General features: G+C 61.1%; 1 protein-coding gene across 1 annotated transcript; it reads left to right on the forward strand.

The window, feature by feature from the left end:
- Positions 1-535: 535 nt before the first annotated feature.
- On the forward strand, positions 536-14,635 carry SLC4A3 (solute carrier family 4 member 3). The gene is made up of 23 exons (XM_055573572.1): positions 536-727; positions 884-1,027; positions 1,364-1,526; positions 2,111-2,385; positions 2,509-2,624; positions 3,042-3,241; positions 4,858-5,006; positions 5,164-5,344; positions 5,750-5,885; positions 6,168-6,351; positions 6,737-6,836; positions 7,300-7,484; positions 8,076-8,301; positions 8,486-8,704; positions 9,036-9,184; positions 9,354-9,548; positions 9,981-10,199; positions 10,770-10,859; positions 11,375-11,541; positions 11,999-12,252; positions 12,595-12,764; positions 12,919-13,092; positions 14,237-14,635. The coding sequence occupies exons 2-23, from the start codon at positions 977-979 to the stop codon at positions 14,312-14,314; spliced, it is 3,681 nt and encodes a 1,226-aa protein (XP_055429547.1). The 5' UTR covers positions 536-727; positions 884-976; the 3' UTR covers positions 14,315-14,635.
- Positions 14,636-15,489: the final 854 nt, after the last annotated feature.

A 15,489-nucleotide genomic window follows, 5' to 3' on the forward strand; every position in this document is an offset into this window, starting at 1 on the left:
TGAGAAAGGAGAAGTGACTACTTCAGGGAGTGGTGGAGGGGGGAGGCTGTAGAAACTGAGCCAGAGAATCTCAGAGCTGGAGGGAACTTTGGAACGTCCTGATTCCAGGCCCCTCTGGCTACAATGGAGAAACCAAGGCCCAGGGAGGGGAGGTAACTGCCAAGGTCAAATGTTGGGCGGTGCCCGGCAGCAGGAGCCAGGCATCTGGGGCTATGTCGGGACCGGAGGGACAGGTGGTGCGAGCTCCCCCAGGTCTGCGAGCTCAGTTCTCACGGTCGGAGGGGCTGGCGTCTGCGGAGGGGTCGCCTCCAGAACTCTTGCGGGGAGGGCAGGCTAAAAGCAAGGTTGATGCGTGAATCTGGGGATTGTGGGAGTGGAGGGCGGCGCACCCGCCCGGGGCAACGCGTGGGGCACGGGAGAAGGGGCTGGTGGAAAGGTGGGGTCCTGCGGGGGCCGGCGCGTAGGAGCCGGGCTGGCCGGGGCGGGGTGAGTCACCGCCCGCCCGCTCCCATTGTGCGGCCCAGCGGCGGCGGCGGAGCTGCGGAGCCGAGCGCGAGGAGGTGGAGCCGCGGGCTGCGGGCTCCGGCGCCTGCGTCCGTCCGACTCCCCGCGGCCGCGGGCGCCCCCCGGCCGTCCGACCCTGCGTGGCGACAGGCCCCGGAGCCCGCGCGGGAGGGAGATGGGGCGCGGCGGCCGGCCCAGGCCTCGCACTCTCCGGAGCCCCGAGGTACCGCAGGGCGGGGCGGGGCGCGGGGCGCCCGGCCCGGGGGCGTCCGGGGTGCGGCGGGGCCTGGATGGGCGCTGGGGAGGCCGGGGGGATCCGGCTCTGGAGAGAGGGAGGGGGCGGCGGCGCGAGACTCCTGACCCCGCCCTCCTTCCCCAGGGCTCCCCATTAGGTTCGCGCAGCGCCCCCTTCTTCTCACCCGGGTCACGGGTCCCTCAGTGAGTCCGAGCCTCCCAAGCTGCTTCTCCGGACATGGCCAACGGAGTGATCCCGCCACCCGGGGGCGCCTCCCCCCTACCCCAGGTGACTGACGCTCGCGGGGGTGGGAGAAGAGGAGGGGGAGGGACCGCAGGAAGAGGCGGGGGTGTCCTCTGGTCGACTCTGGGACCACCCCGCTCCCGATCCACGGATGGAGCTGGGCAGGGATATGGAGGAGGGGGGTCTTTTGGTATTTTTCTGATCTGTTGACTCCTCTGGTCCCAAGCCCTGAGAGCCTGGAAGGTTGACCCCAGTCTGGGCCTCAGGGAGTAGAAGATGGGGTCTGCTGGTCTCCCCCACCTCCACCTGGGGCTTGGAGTTGGGGTAGGTGTGTCAAGTTCATGGATCGAGGGTCCTTAGGAGAGGCTGCTGGGTCTGCAGGTCCGGGTGCCCTTGGAGGAGCCACCTCTGAGTCCAGACATGGAGGAGGACGATGACTTGGGCAAGACCTTGGCTGTGAGCAGGTTTGGGGACCTCATCAGCAAGCCCCCGGCCTGGGACCCCGAGAAGCCCAGCCGCAGCTACAGCGAGCGGGACTTTGAGTGTGGGTAGCCCGGGGACCCCTAGTGTGGCCGCCCTCACCGCCATCACCTTCATTTGCCACCATCACCGTGCTCACCACTGGCTGGGTCACCCAGGGCCATCTTATGCTGGACGCTGCGCTGGGCCACCATGCCGTGTTAAGTCATCCTGCCTCACTCACCCATCACCTGTCTGCCTGCCAGGGGAGCTGGGCCCCAGACCCAGGGGAGATGTAGGGAGATGGGCCGGAGGCCGCTCTTGGTGACCTTCATCTTCCTCAAGGCTCTGTCCCAATGGCCCTGCCCTTTCCTCTCCGCCACCTCTCCTCCCCTCCTTGTCTCGGCTGACTCCACCTTTACCTACCTTGCTGTATCCTGGCCTCTCATACCCCCATCTTCCCCTCTCCATCACTCCATCCCCTCCCTCTACCAGGCCTTACCCATGACAGGCTGTGGATACAGGTGTTGGGGGGAGCCTGACTCTGGAGGAAGGACCAGGGTGCCCTTCTTTGTGGCCTTGAGCTAGAATAATAAGGTGTGTGCCCCTAGGGTGGTGAGGGGCCCCCTTCTGCTGTGGGGGCCCCAACCGGCTCTCCTGCACCCCCAGTTCACCGACACACATCCCACCACACCCACCACCCGCTCTCGGCGCGCCTGCCTCCACCCCACAAGCTGCGGCGACTGCCCCCCACCTCTGCTCGGCAGACCAGGAGGAAGAGGAAGAAGGAGAAAACCTCTGCTCCCCCCTCCGAGGGGACTCCTCCCATCCAGGAGGAGGGGGGAGCCGGAGTGGACGAGGAGGAGGAGGAAGAGGAAGAAGAGGGGGAATCTGAGGCTGAACCTGCAGAGCCCCCACCCCCAGGGTCCCCACCGAAAGCAAAGGTAGGGACCCCCGAAGTGGGGCTGGCTGCTCAGGGAGGGTTGCGGAGAGGAGGGGAGGCTTGGCAGTGGGGGGTTGGGGCTGAGTCGGGGCACGGACCCAGGGCACACACGGTTTATCCACAGTTCTCCATCGGAAGTGACGAGGATGATAGTCCCGGCCTCTCCGGGAGGGCTGCCTTCACCAAGCCCCTGCCCTCAGTGGGCCCGAGCTCAGACAAGAGCCCCCAGCACTCTGTCAGGTACCGGCCCCAGGCCCAGCCCAGCGCAGGTCCCAGGCTCCTTCCTGAACCCCAGAGAAGAAGCTGGGATGAGACGAGAGAAGGGGGCAGAGGAGGCAGGCAGGGCGTGTGCCTTCTCTGCACGAAGGACCAGGAGGAGAGGACAGGAGGGTTGGCAGGGACAGTCTTCCAGGAGAGAGAGAGAGAGGGTGTCTGGGTGGAGAGGAGAATGGGACAAAGAAGACCTGGGGACCGGTGTGATAGGCTTAGGAAGGTGGAGATAAGCTTTTTCTCTGCCCAGGAGAAGCCTGTGTTTAGTCCCCAGGGCTGCCAGTCCAGCCCTGCCCCAAGCTGGGGGAGGGCAGGGGAACCCCCTCACCTGGCCCATCTCCATCGAGCTTCCCTGCCAAGTTCAAGGCTGCCGTGTTGCCTCCTCAGCTCTCCTAGTCCCCGGGCCCGCGTTTCCCGAATCACCGGAGAGAAGGGCCGACCGTGGAGCCCGTCGGCCAGCTATGACCTGAGGGAGCGGCTGTGCCCAGGCAGTGCCCTGGGCGGCCCGGGCGGCCCGGAGCAGCAGGTGCCCACTGACGAGGCGGAGGCCCAGATGCTGGGCTCTGCGGACCTGGACGATATGAAGAGTGAGTGACACACACTCCCAGGGGTGCCCAGCCTGTGAGAGACCTTGGAGAAGCTCCGTGCGCTCCCCTACCCAGGGCTGAGCCCCCTCTGCGGTATCCCTGCCTGCTGGAATGTGGCCAGCGACAGGGAGCTCACTACCTCACCAGACTATGCCTCAGGTGCCAGAGCTGAGATTTCCCCTGACGACACCCCTAGCCTTCCGTCCTGGTTGTGTCCTCTGAGTCACCCCTGGAATGAGGCAGCCCCCACGTGACGTTTAGAGACATCCTTGTACCCCCTCTCCCGAGGCTCCTCTCCTTGGGGAAAACTCTTGTTAATCCCCTGCCCCGAACCAGACCCCTGAGTCTGGGCCACTCATCTTGGCCCTGCCTCTCTCTGTGTCGGGGCCCCCTTGCTCCCACCACACCACCCTCAACTGGGCCTGGCTGTGATCTCGGCACATTCCTTCCATCTTATCAGTGCCCTGGTTTCTGTGCCACCTGTCATCACCCATGGGGCACTGTGCCCAGGCCAGGGGCATCACCGACCCCTCCCTCCTCCCCCTTGGAACCACAGTGTGTTGGGGTGGGGGGAGGAGTTGGAGGGAGGGCTTTGAGCTCAATACGTCATGGAAAGTTGCCAGGGCCTGAGGACAGGGACAGGAACAATCCGATGGCAGCAGAAGCAGCAGCAGGAGCAGCGGTGGCAGTGGGATGGGGGGGCCAGGGGGAGGGCGTGTTTACAGACCCAGCGTTGGGGCTGGGAGCATCGGGGAGCAGGCTTGGGGAGCTGGGGAGTCAGGGTCGGGAGGCCTGGCCACTTGCAGCTCTGGTTGGACCAAGACCACCGCTGTCCAAGCTCCTATCTCTCTGGAGAGCCAGGGCTCTGGGAAGGAGCAGGGGCTGCAGCCTTAGCCATCTAGGGGATGACGAGCCCACTGGAGGAGGTCACAGAGCCCAAGGGGGCATCGAGCCCTGGGGCCGGGGACACTGAGGGCCAGGTCCCTGGGAGGGCTCCAGCCCCCAGCCCTCGAGAGTCGCTGACCTCAGAGGACTTAGAGATGTTTGTGCTGGACTTTGAGGACTATGACCTGTGGGAATCCATCAGGGGCCAGCTGAGCCCCATGGCGGGGGAACTGGCTTGTGAGTAACTGGGCTGCTGGCCTTGTCCCGGCTCCGGGCCTGGAAGGGGTGCGTGGGGAGACAGGGACGGAAGCTCTGCCTGACTGTACCCACGCGGGGAATGTGGGTGCCAGGGGGCACAGGCAAAGTGCTGAGAGTGCAGAGCCTGGGGACTTACGGTGGGTCCTGGCTCTACAGATTGAGAGGCAGTGGTCATGGCAGGGGCTGTGGACCAGGGTGGGTGGGGGTCTGCCTTTTTCCTGTGGCTTAGCCAGCATCCCCTCTGTGACTTTGGACTAGTCCTGTCCCCTTTCTGAGCCTCAGTCTCCTCATGTACGAAATGCGGCCCCCCACCCCGGACAATGTGGTTTTGTTGGCATAGCCCCTGGGTGACTGTGGTGCCCCCCATCCTCCTCCCCCAAGTAGACTGGCTGGGCGGAGCAGGGGGAGCTGGCCATGACCCCGGGGGGCCCTGAGCTGGTGCCCTGGGACGGCAGAGCCCACCTTCTCTGCAGGTCACCGGCTGGAGGACAACCCCGGCATGCGGCGGCACCTGGTCAAGAAGCCGTCTCGGACGCAGAGTGGGAGGGGCAGCGCCAGCGGCCTGGCCCCCGTCTTGCGCAGGAAGAAGAAGCAGCAGCAGCTGGACCGGCGGCCCCATGAGGTACCTAACCCTGCGGGGATGGGCCTTTCGGTTCCTCTCGCCTCTCTTCCCACCTTCTCCCTCCCTCCCTGCCTGCCTGGCCCATCACCCACATCCCCAGGACGGCCGGGCCCACCTGGTGGCCCCCCAGGCCCTCACCCTGGGCACCCCACCCCAGGTGTTTGTGGAGCTGAACGAGCTGATGCTGGATCGCAGCCAGGAGCCCCACTGGAGGGAGACGGCCCGCTGGATCAAGTTTGAGGAGGATGTGGAGGAAGAGACGGAGCGCTGGGGGAAGCCCCACGTGGCCTCGCTCTCCTTCCGAAGCCTGTTGGAACTCAGGAGGACCATAGCCCATGGTAGGGGCGCTGCAGAGCTCGGCAGGCGCCAGGCTGCCCAGCTCCTGGGACGATGCCCTGGGGCCAGGCGAGGCCTGGCTGCCCCTCGGGAATGTGGGGTCCGCACAGCCGTACTCTGAGGGCCAGGGCTGTGCCTGGGGACCTGGCTCTATACCTGGGGCACAGTAGGTATCTGTCCAGGCAGAAAGCCGACAGATGACCCCTTTCTGCGCAAGGAGGGGCCGTGCCCTCACCCTGTGCTCTCTTTTCCCATCCCATGTGGAACTGTGTATCTGCCTGGGCACATGGGATGCTATGCTCACCCAGCATACTTGCCTGCCCTTGGGGGAGCAAGGCCACTGCGAGGGGCGGGGGGTGTTTCTATATCTAATGGGAATGAGATCCCTTCCCTGTCTGTTCTCCCAGGGGCTGCCCTTCTCGACCTGGAGCAGACCACTCTGCCAGGCATCGCACACCTTGTGGTAGAGACTATGATTGTGTCTGACCAGATCCGGCCGGAGGACAGAGCCAGTGTCCTTCGAACTCTGCTGCTGAAACACAGGTGCCAGGCTGGAGCGCCAGGGAGGGGGGATGGCCTTCAGGTTCAATTGCCTTCCAGGAGCGCAGACTCTCTCGAATGGCTCTTTCCAGTCTGCTTGAATACCTCAAGTGACAGAGAGCTCATTCCTTCACCCATTAGAAAGTATCAACCATTAGAAAGTTCCTTCTTACACTGAGGCAGAGAGAATGGAGGCCCCGACCCTCCATATCTCATTTCCCCATGACCTCAGGCCACCAAGGGCCTCTCCTGCTCACCTGCCTGCCCCCTCTGCCCTCTCTCCAGCCATCCCAATGATGACAAGGACAGTGGCTTCTTTCCCCGAAATGCGTCCAGCTCCAGTGTGAACTCGGTCCTAGGGAATCACCACCCAACCCCCAGCCACGGCCCTGACGGTGCAGTGCCCACCATGGCCGATGACCTGGGGGAGCCAGCCCCACTCTGGCCTCACGACCCTGAGGCCAAGGAGGTCAGTTGCTTTGCTCTGACCTGGGCTGGGAAACAGCAAGGGTTTCATTGAGTGGATCGGGATGGTTGGATGCTTGGTGCCAAGCTAGGCATGGAGAAACAGGAGGTTTAAGTGGGATCATGAGGCAGGGCCAGGGGAGCCACTTAAATAAAGCTGCGGTGGTGGTGGAACTTGGAGGAGGGGTCCAGATCCTGGGCTGGTCCCCTCCTGATGTGGGGCACATCACCAGGAGCCCCCACCTTGGCTGGGTTGGGGGTGGTGCAGGGAGAAAGCAAGGCCCAGATCCAGGGGTTGGAGGCAGAGCCCAGGCCTGGAGCGAGGGATGGGAGGGCCTGCCACGGCCTCCGGTCTGGGTCCCAGCCCTATTCCAGTTCTGCGTCCTCAGAAGCCCCTGCACATGCCCGGGGGAGATGGTCACCGGGGGAAAAGCCTGAAGCTGCTGGAGAAGATCCCTGAAGATGCTGAGGCTACTGTTGTGCTCGTGGGTAAGGAGGGCTGGGCGCTGGGGATAGGGATTATAGGGCGTGGATGCCTCCACCACAGTCTGCTTGTCTTGACTTTGGCCTGCAGGCTGTCTCTTCCATTCCAGCCAGGCCCTCAGCCTGCCCCTTCTCTTCCTCTCAGCCCATCTTGCCCTAGCCTTTTCTTCCCTAATCCTCTGTCTGCTTCCTGTTCAGTTTTCTGCTATCTTGGCCTGCTGCCAGTCCATATAGCACCTTTGTGAGAATTAGACAAGGGCACCTCTTCCTTAATACCCTTGATTTCCACCTGTTGGTAAATTATAATAAATATACAAGCATATAAACAGATAGGGCTTCTTTAGATTGGAGTTCCTTTATGCAGTGTGCAACCTGCTCAACAAGTACATGATGGCCCCAAATATCCCCTGCAGGGCCTGCCTTGACCGTTCCCCCTTGCCCAGCACCCTGTGCCTTGTTCTCCCTCCAGGCTGTGTGCCCTTCTTGGAGCAGCCAGCGGCCGCCTTTGTGCGCCTGAATGAGGCCATACTCTTGGAGTCTGTGCTTGAGGTCCCCGTGCCAGTTCGCTTCCTCTTCGTGATGCTGGGGCCGAGCCACACCAGCACCGACTATCATGAGCTTGGGCGCTCCATTGCCACCCTCATGTCTGACAAGGTGGGTCTTGTTCCCTGGAGCCCTGTTTGTCCCTTTCACTGCCCCTCAGTGGTACCCACGGATGCAGGGATGCTATGCCCCCGCTGGGTGGAGGCAGTACTCTGGAGTGGTGGAGGGAAGGGAGTCTTGGGCTGAGGCACGGGGAGATGGATGCAGGAGAGAAGCCCAGACTCTGAAGCTTTGGATGTGACAGGAGACTTGAAAGGGAGGCAGGCTCCTCCAGGGCTTGGACAGGAGGGCTCTCTAGCCAGGGATGGTGTTCGAAATACTGACCAGCAGGCTGTGGGCACTCTCCAGTCAGAATGGAGGTTGGATTGGTAAGGCCATGCTGGGCATCACTGTTACATTGTGGAAAAGTCTGGAGATTCTCCCAGGAGGATAGAGAACGCTCCTCGGGGTGAGGAGTGGTATTCAGGGCCGTGGCTCCCTGCCAGAAGGGACCTGAATCAGAGCTCTGACCAGCATCCTGGACCTGTGTGTGTGGCTGAACATCCCCCTTTTTGCCTCTGGCTCTGTGATGGCCCAACACCTCCTCCCTGAAGGCTCCCCTCACTGGGCCGTGGGCTGAGCCCCTGCCTCTCCTGCCTCCAGCTGTTCCACGAGGCTGCCTACCAGGCGGATGACCGGCAGGACCTCCTGAGCGCCATCAGCGAGTTCCTGGATGGCAGCATCGTGATCCCCCCATCTGAGGTGGAGGGCCGAGACCTGCTGCGCTCTGTGGCTGCCTTCCAGCGCGAGCTGCTCAGAAAGCGCCGGGAGCGTGAGCAGACCAAACCCGAGCTGACCACCCAGGGCGGCTACGTGGCCCCCGGGAAAGGTCTGACCCTATGGGGCCTGGGGCCCCCTGCACCCATGTCTCCCTGGCCCCATCTGACTCCTGAGTCCCGCACTCCGGCTTCCAATCCCTGACCCACGTCTCTGCCCTGGGACCTGGGCTGGGAAGGATGCGGCCCAGGGCCTGCTCCCAGCACAAGGTTCCAGCAGCCCCCGTGTTCCCCCAGAACTGTCGATGGAACTGGGGGGCTCTGAGGCCACCCCTGATGACGACCCCCTGCTGCGGACCGGCTCGGTGTTTGGGGGGCTTGTCCGGGACGTGAAGCGCCGGTACCCGCACTACCCCAGCGACCTGCGGGACGCCCTGCACTCCCAGTGCGTGGCCGCCGTGCTTTTCATCTACTTTGCTGCCCTCAGCCCCGCCATCACCTTCGGGGGGCTGCTAGGTGAGGGGCAGGAGGAGAGGTGAGGGGACTCGGTGTCACCTGCAGCATTCCTGGGCCAGGGGGTCCCATGGTCACTTCTAGGATGCCTGTAATGTGAGAGGGAGTGGGGCATCCGGTGACCACCCTGGGGGGCTGGTGCTGACGGTGGTGAGGGGCCCTGTCTACCACTCTGGGGGGCACTGAGGGCTACAGTCCATGGGGTCGCAAAGAATCGGGCAGGACTGAGCGGCTCAGCACAACACAGCACAGGTTAGGGGAAGCTAGTTGAGAAAGGGGGGCCAGGTGGAAGGAGCTGGGCAACAGCCATCCCACTGACCTCCACTCGCTCCAGGGGAGAAGACGGAGGGGCTGATGGGTGTGTCTGAGCTGATCGTGTCCACGGCTGTGCTTGGTGTCCTCTTTTCTCTGCTGGGGGCCCAGCCGCTGCTTGTGGTCGGCTTCTCTGGGCCACTGCTCGTCTTCGAAGAAGCCTTCTTCAAGGTGACTGTCACCCAGTCCCTCCCCAGGGGCCACCTGCTCTACCTTGTGCCCCTGGCCCAGGTGATGGGCCTCCGGGGTGGCTCCCTCCACTCCCTCGGGGTTCACCTGTCCTGCCTGTCCCGTGGGGCCCTGACAGCCAGGGTAAGTGCCTCTTTCTGCTGATCTCTAGTTCTGCCGGGCCCAGGACTTAGAGTATCTTACGGGCCGTGTGTGGGTTGGCCTCTGGCTGGTGGTCTTCGTCCTTGCCCTAGTGGCCGCAGAAGGCAGCTTCCTGGTCCGCTACATCTCACCTTTCACCCAGGAGATCTTCGCCTTCCTCATTTCGCTCATTTTCATCTATGAGACCTTCCACAAGCTCTACAAGGTGGCAGCCCCCAGAGGTCTTGGGGGTGGGTTTACGTGGGGGCTGGGCAGCTCCCTGGGTGGGGTGTGGAGCACTGGAGGGGGAGGGGACAAGGAGGAAGGCTGTGGGCGTGGCAGGTGAGGATGCTCTCAGCCAGATCTGAGCTGAAATGCAGGAGTCAAAGCCAGAGGTTTAAAGTCTGGGATTCACCTGCACTGGTATGGGAAGAAAGGGGGGCCCTGTCAGTGCTTCTGGGCTGGGGGTCCTTGGATCACTGTGTGTAGGGGAGCGGCATGGATGTGTGTGAGATGGAGCTGGATGTCCTGTGTTACATTGCCTGGTCAGGGGTGGGAGGGGAGGGGCCCGCCTTCGCCCTCACAGGTGTGTACTGATGCTGTGAAGTCAGGCTCACCTGCCCAGGTGAGCACTGGGGCAACCTTGTAGTCCACCCAGGTGTTCACGGAGCACCCACTGCTGCCATTCTACCCCCCTGAGGGAGCTCTGGAGGCAGAGCTGGACCTGAATGCGAGTGCCCTGCCCCCCACCGAGGGGCCGCTGGGCCCCAGGAACCGGCCTAACACGGCTCTGCTGTCCCTCATCCTCATGCTGGGGACCTTCCTCATTGCCTTCTTCCTGCGCAAGTTCAGAAACAGCCGCTTCCTGGGCGGCAAGGTGCGTGGTTGGCAGGAGTAGGGCCTGTAGAGTCCCCGTGGGCGTCCCTCCATTCCTGCTGGCACCATCGGGCTCCGCTCTGGAGAGGAGAGGCTCCTCCCTTCTCCTAGTCATGGGAGAACCCAGCCAAGTCTGTGTAGCCCCCTGCCCCTGTCTGAAGTCCTCAGAGAAGTGTGACCAAGAGACTAATGCCCTCCTGGGCTGGGTGGGCACCTGTGGGGTTTAAAGGGACAGGTCAGGAGACTTCTGGCTCCTGCTCAGGTTTCCCTGGTAGCTCAGCTGGTAAAGAATCTGCCTGCAGTTCAGGAGATCCGAGTTCTATCCCTGGGTTGGGAGGATCCCCTGGAGAAGGGAATGGCAACCCACTCCAGTATTCTTGCCTGGAGAATCCCATGGACAGAGGAGCCTGCTGGGCTACAATCCACGGGGTCGCAAAGAGTCAGACACGAGTGAATAATGCTGCTACTACTGCAGGCTCAAGAAGGGTCTGGGTAATAAACCCCCATGTCAGTCTCCTGACTCGCCCCTCATCCCCCTCGGACTCCCTTCCCCTGACTGGTCCTTCTCAAGGCTCGCCGCATCATCGGGGACTTCGGCATCCCCATCTCCATTCTGGTGATGGTCCTGGTGGATTACTCCATCACAGACACCTACACACAGGTGAGTGAGCCCCGACACCGTCTGGCAGCTGGTTCTCACCCCCAGGGCCTTGAGAGGGTGGCTATAACAGGTCCCCACTGCCCCAGCAGCCAGTCAGGGCTGGAACCCAGCTTCCCTAGTGGAGTTGCTACATGTTGGTGCCGCACAGCGGTGGGTGGGTGGGGGGTTTCAGAAGCAGCTGCAGAGGCCAGCAGGGGGTCTGGGGCTGTGTGTGACCCCTAGTCAAGACTCTTGGGAGAACCGGTGTGGGACTGGGGGCAGAAAGACAGATGCCCCCAGAGCAGGTCTCCTGACAGCTCCTCTGGGGCTCAGGGAGAAGGTGGATCATTTCCTCATTCGCTGCCAGACCCTTGAAGGGAAAATGACTTTGGAGGATTACAGAACTAATTTTCCCCAAAGCTGTTCACACCCCAATTCCCTGGAGCCCTGGTGCTGGGGACACAGAGCCGGGCGGGAACAGCTGCTATGTGGAGTCACTGGCGTCCCCGAACCCGGTCTTCCTTCTGGCCGTGCAGAAGCTGACGGTGCCCACTGGGCTCTCAGTGACCTCCCCCAGCAAGCGCACGTGGTTCATCCCGCCCCTGGGTAGCGCGCGTCCTTTCCCGCCCTGGATGATGGTGGCAGCCGCCGTGCCCGCGCTCCTGGTCCTCATCCTGATCTTCATGGAGACACAGATCACCGCGTGAGGGGACTGGGCAGGCCCCGGGCAGAGGAGGTGGGGGAGGAGTGAGGTTGGGGGACTGGCAGCCCCCGGGGGACGGTCCCTGGACCTGGGCACGGTGTCCCCGTGGTGCTCTGAGAGGGTATCTGTTGCCACCACCGCTTGCAGGGTGGCACTTGACAGTCCTCAGAACACCCTGGCAGCAGCATGCTCTCTCAGTCTGTGATCCTCACATGTGTCTCATTTTGGTTAAACCACAATGACGTGGTGAGAGTTGGCATCTGGCTTTTGTGGTATTTGAGTATCCACAGTATTGGGAATTTGCCTCAAACTTGCTTAAATGTGAGAACTTCAGTTTGAGAGCTTGGAAGAGAAAGCTGGCAGGTCCTGGCGGACAGCCTCTGCTCTGCATGTCCTCCGCCCACTTCTGGTCCCTGCTGGGTGTGCCCACCCACCCCTCACCCCTGCTCTCCCCCAGGCTCATCGTTAGCCAGAAGGCACGGAGGCTGCTCAAAGGGTCTGGCTTCCACTTGGACCTGCTTCTGATCGGCTCCCTGGGTGGGCTCTGTGGCTTGTTTGGGTTGCCCTGGCTCACGGCCGCCACCGTCCGCTCGGTGACCCACGTGAATGCGCTGACTGTTATGCGCACTGCCATTGCGCCCGGCGACAAGCCCCAGATCCAGGAAGTGCGGGAGCAGCGGGTCACTGGAGTGCTCATCGCCAGCCTTGTAGGTGAGAGCACCCACCTTGTAAAGCTCCGGCCCCCACCCCACAGACTTGCCTTCTGGAACCTGAAATCCTTTCTCCATCCCCGACTTGACCCAGATCTCTTCTGAGTTTCCAAACGCATCATGAATAGCCCTGGCTCTGACCCCATACCTGTTCCTTGACACTCCACATGCTTTTTTCCTTGGTTCTCTGTCCTTGGTTCTCTGTCCAGCTCTATCTTCTCTAGATCGCAGTGACTGCACAGGCTCATCTGTCCCTGAAGGCGCTGTTGGAGGGGTCCTGTGGGTGTCTGTCTCCTCCTCCAGGCTTGTCCATCATCATGGAGGTGTCTATCTCCTCCTCCAGGCCTATCCATCGTCATGGGGGCTGTGCTACGTCGGATCCCACTGGCCGTGCTCTTTGGGATTTTCCTGTACATGGGGGTCACATCGCTGTCTGGTATCCAGCTGTCCCAGCGTCTATTGCTCATCCTCATGCCGGCAAAACACCATCCCGAACAGCCCTACGTGACCAAGGTAGGGCTGGGAAGCATGGAGATGGGGAGACGGGGTGATGGGGGGACTCCGAGGGACCCCAGCGCTGGAGATGGACTTGATGACTGGAGGATAAGTTGGGACCTGCGAAGCTGAGTCCCTAAGGATGTGGTGAGACCCGACACCTGTTCCCCAGGTGAAGACCTGGCGGATGCACCTCTTTACATGCATTCAGCTGGGCTGCATCGCACTGCTCTGGGTGGTCAAGTCCACGGCGGCCTCACTCGCCTTTCCCTTCGTGCTGCTGCTCACAGTGCCTCTGAGGCGTTGCCTTCTGCCCCGGCTCTTCCAGGACAGGGAGCTGCAGGCGGTAAGGGATGGTGCTTGGGTCTGTCTTAGGGGGCCTGGGTCCTGGATTCAGGGAGGCCTGGCTCCCAGTCTCTTCTGTTGTGTGACTGATCTTCTGAAATCTCAGTGGGGCTCCTGGGTTTCTGGTAGCTCAGCTGGTAAAGAATCTGCCTGCAATGCAGGAGACCCCTGTTGGATTCCTGGGTTGTGAAGGTCCCCTGGAGAAGGGATAGGCTACCCACTCCAGTATTCTTGGGCTTCCCAGGTGGCTCAGTTGGTTAAAAATCCACCTGCAATGCGGGAAACCTGGGTTCGATCCCTGGGCTGGGAAGATGCCCTGGAGGAGGGCACGGCAACCCATTCCTGTATTCTTGCCTGAGAATCCCCATGGACAGAGAAGCCTGGCAGGCTATAGTCCATGGAGTTGGAAAAAGTTGGACACGACTGAGTGACTAAGCACAGCACAATGGGGCTACTAATTGATTCTCCCATATGAAATTGTGATGATTAAACACGAGTCCAGGTAAAGCAATGAGAAGGGTGGTTTGGCATGAAGGAAGCAGAGGCTGTTGGAGACAGTTGTGCAGGTTGTGTCCTGAACAAAAGCACACAGCTAAGGGACGGGTCGGGTGAGTGGCGTTGAAATCCATCCTGAGCCCTGCTTTGGTCAGCTGGAGCAGGAGGCCTCACTCCCCAGGATCTAATGCCTGATGATCTGACGTGGAGCTGATGTAATAATAATAATAGAAATACTGTGCACAATACATGCAATGTGCTTGAATCACCCTGAAACCATCTCTACCCACCACCCCCATCCTTTCCATGGAAAACCTGTCTTCCATGAAACTGGCCCAGGCTGGGATCCTCTGAGCTAGAGGAAGGGACATCTTTTTGAAAACTGTCCATTCACACATGGTGTACCAAGGCACCCCAGGAGCTTGGAGCACCAAGAAAGTTTTTCTGTGTGGTGGCTGGTATCATCATCATTAGGAGGCGTCACTAGAGGGTGACCTGAAGCTTTTGGCCAGAGGGAGGTGATTCAACCTGGGGCCATGGTCCCTAAAGGTCTGGGGCAGTGAGGGCTGCCATCCAGAGGAGGAGCTGATGAATGGGAGGCGGCAAGCCCGCTTCCCCTGCCTTTCCCAACTTTCCACTCCCTTCTACAGCTGGACTCTGAAGATGCTGAACCAAACTTTGATGAAGATGGCCAGGACGAATACAACGAACTTCATATGCCCGTGTGATCCTCCACCACGGCGCCGCTGGGAGACCCTGACACCTTAGTGATCAACACCTGGGCCCCAGTCAGAGCCCAACCCCAGGGCCAGCTGGCTCCTCATGACCCAGAGACGTGCCTGGAACCACTACCGTTGCCTCGACCAGAAGGACCCCCTGACTCTACCCCTGGCGCTGACTTCGTCTCACCCAGGTCCTTTCACAGACCAGACCGGCACAGGCTTTGAGCTCATTATAACCACACTCCTTGTCTTGTGTCTGCTTCACTTTCTTGTTCCCTCTCTGGTTTCTCGGGTCATGCTTACCATCTGGAATTGGAAGAATTCTGTTTTCAGGGTCATCAAAATCAGGGAGAGTTTTGAGGCAAGGACAGAATTCTTGGGGGAAAGGGAGAGAATGGAGACCACAGAAGGTCAGAGATGGGCCTTATCACCCACCCCCAACCCCACCCCGCACTCCTCTGAAGTACAGTTCAGCTGCTGGAGGCTCAAGGTCTGGCTTAAGGTCATTTGCCATTAATGCAGCCCCAGTTTAGAAGGGGAGGGAGGGAGAGGGGAGAGAGAGCAGGTTGCTCTGCTTTAGCCTCTAGGGAAACCAGGGCGTCCCAATGACTGTGGAGCTACTGAGGGGAATGGAAAATGTTTTTCTTTTCGTCATCCTTGACATTCCGAAGAGCAGGGACAGTAGCTGCCCAGTCCCCTAGACGCCAGGGTGGAGCTGGATTTGGGGTCCCTGGACCATTTTAGATTTTCCAGGCTTAAAGGAGAGGCAATTCTGGGACTCCTGAGGCCACTCCTTGTGCAACAGTCTTTGTTAGGCCAGAAATAACCTGGGAGGCCTTGAGGAGGGTGCAAACTGGGAGCCCGTTGCGTCACAGTTACTAGGCAACCAGCAGCTTGCTTTAGCCGGTAGTCCCTGTGTTGCCCTCTGGTGGCCGCTCTCTTACACTGCAGGCCCTGTCCCGTCTGCGCCCGGGAAGCACTGCCACCTGGTGGACCCGATGTGGTCAAAGATCCCATTCAAGTACATTTAGTTCCTCCTAGGGAAACAACCGGAGAAGGCAATGGCACCCCACTCCAGTACTCTTGCCTGGAAAATCCCATGGACGGAGGAGCCTGGTGCGCTGCAGTCCATGGGGTCGCTAGAAGTCGGACACGACTGAGCGACTTCACTTTCACTTTTC

This window comes from Bubalus kerabau, chromosome 3 (genome assembly GCF_029407905.1).
Source record: "Bubalus kerabau isolate K-KA32 ecotype Philippines breed swamp buffalo chromosome 3, PCC_UOA_SB_1v2, whole genome shotgun sequence".
In the NCBI taxonomy this organism is placed as follows: Eukaryota; Metazoa; Chordata; class Mammalia; order Artiodactyla; family Bovidae; genus Bubalus; species Bubalus kerabau.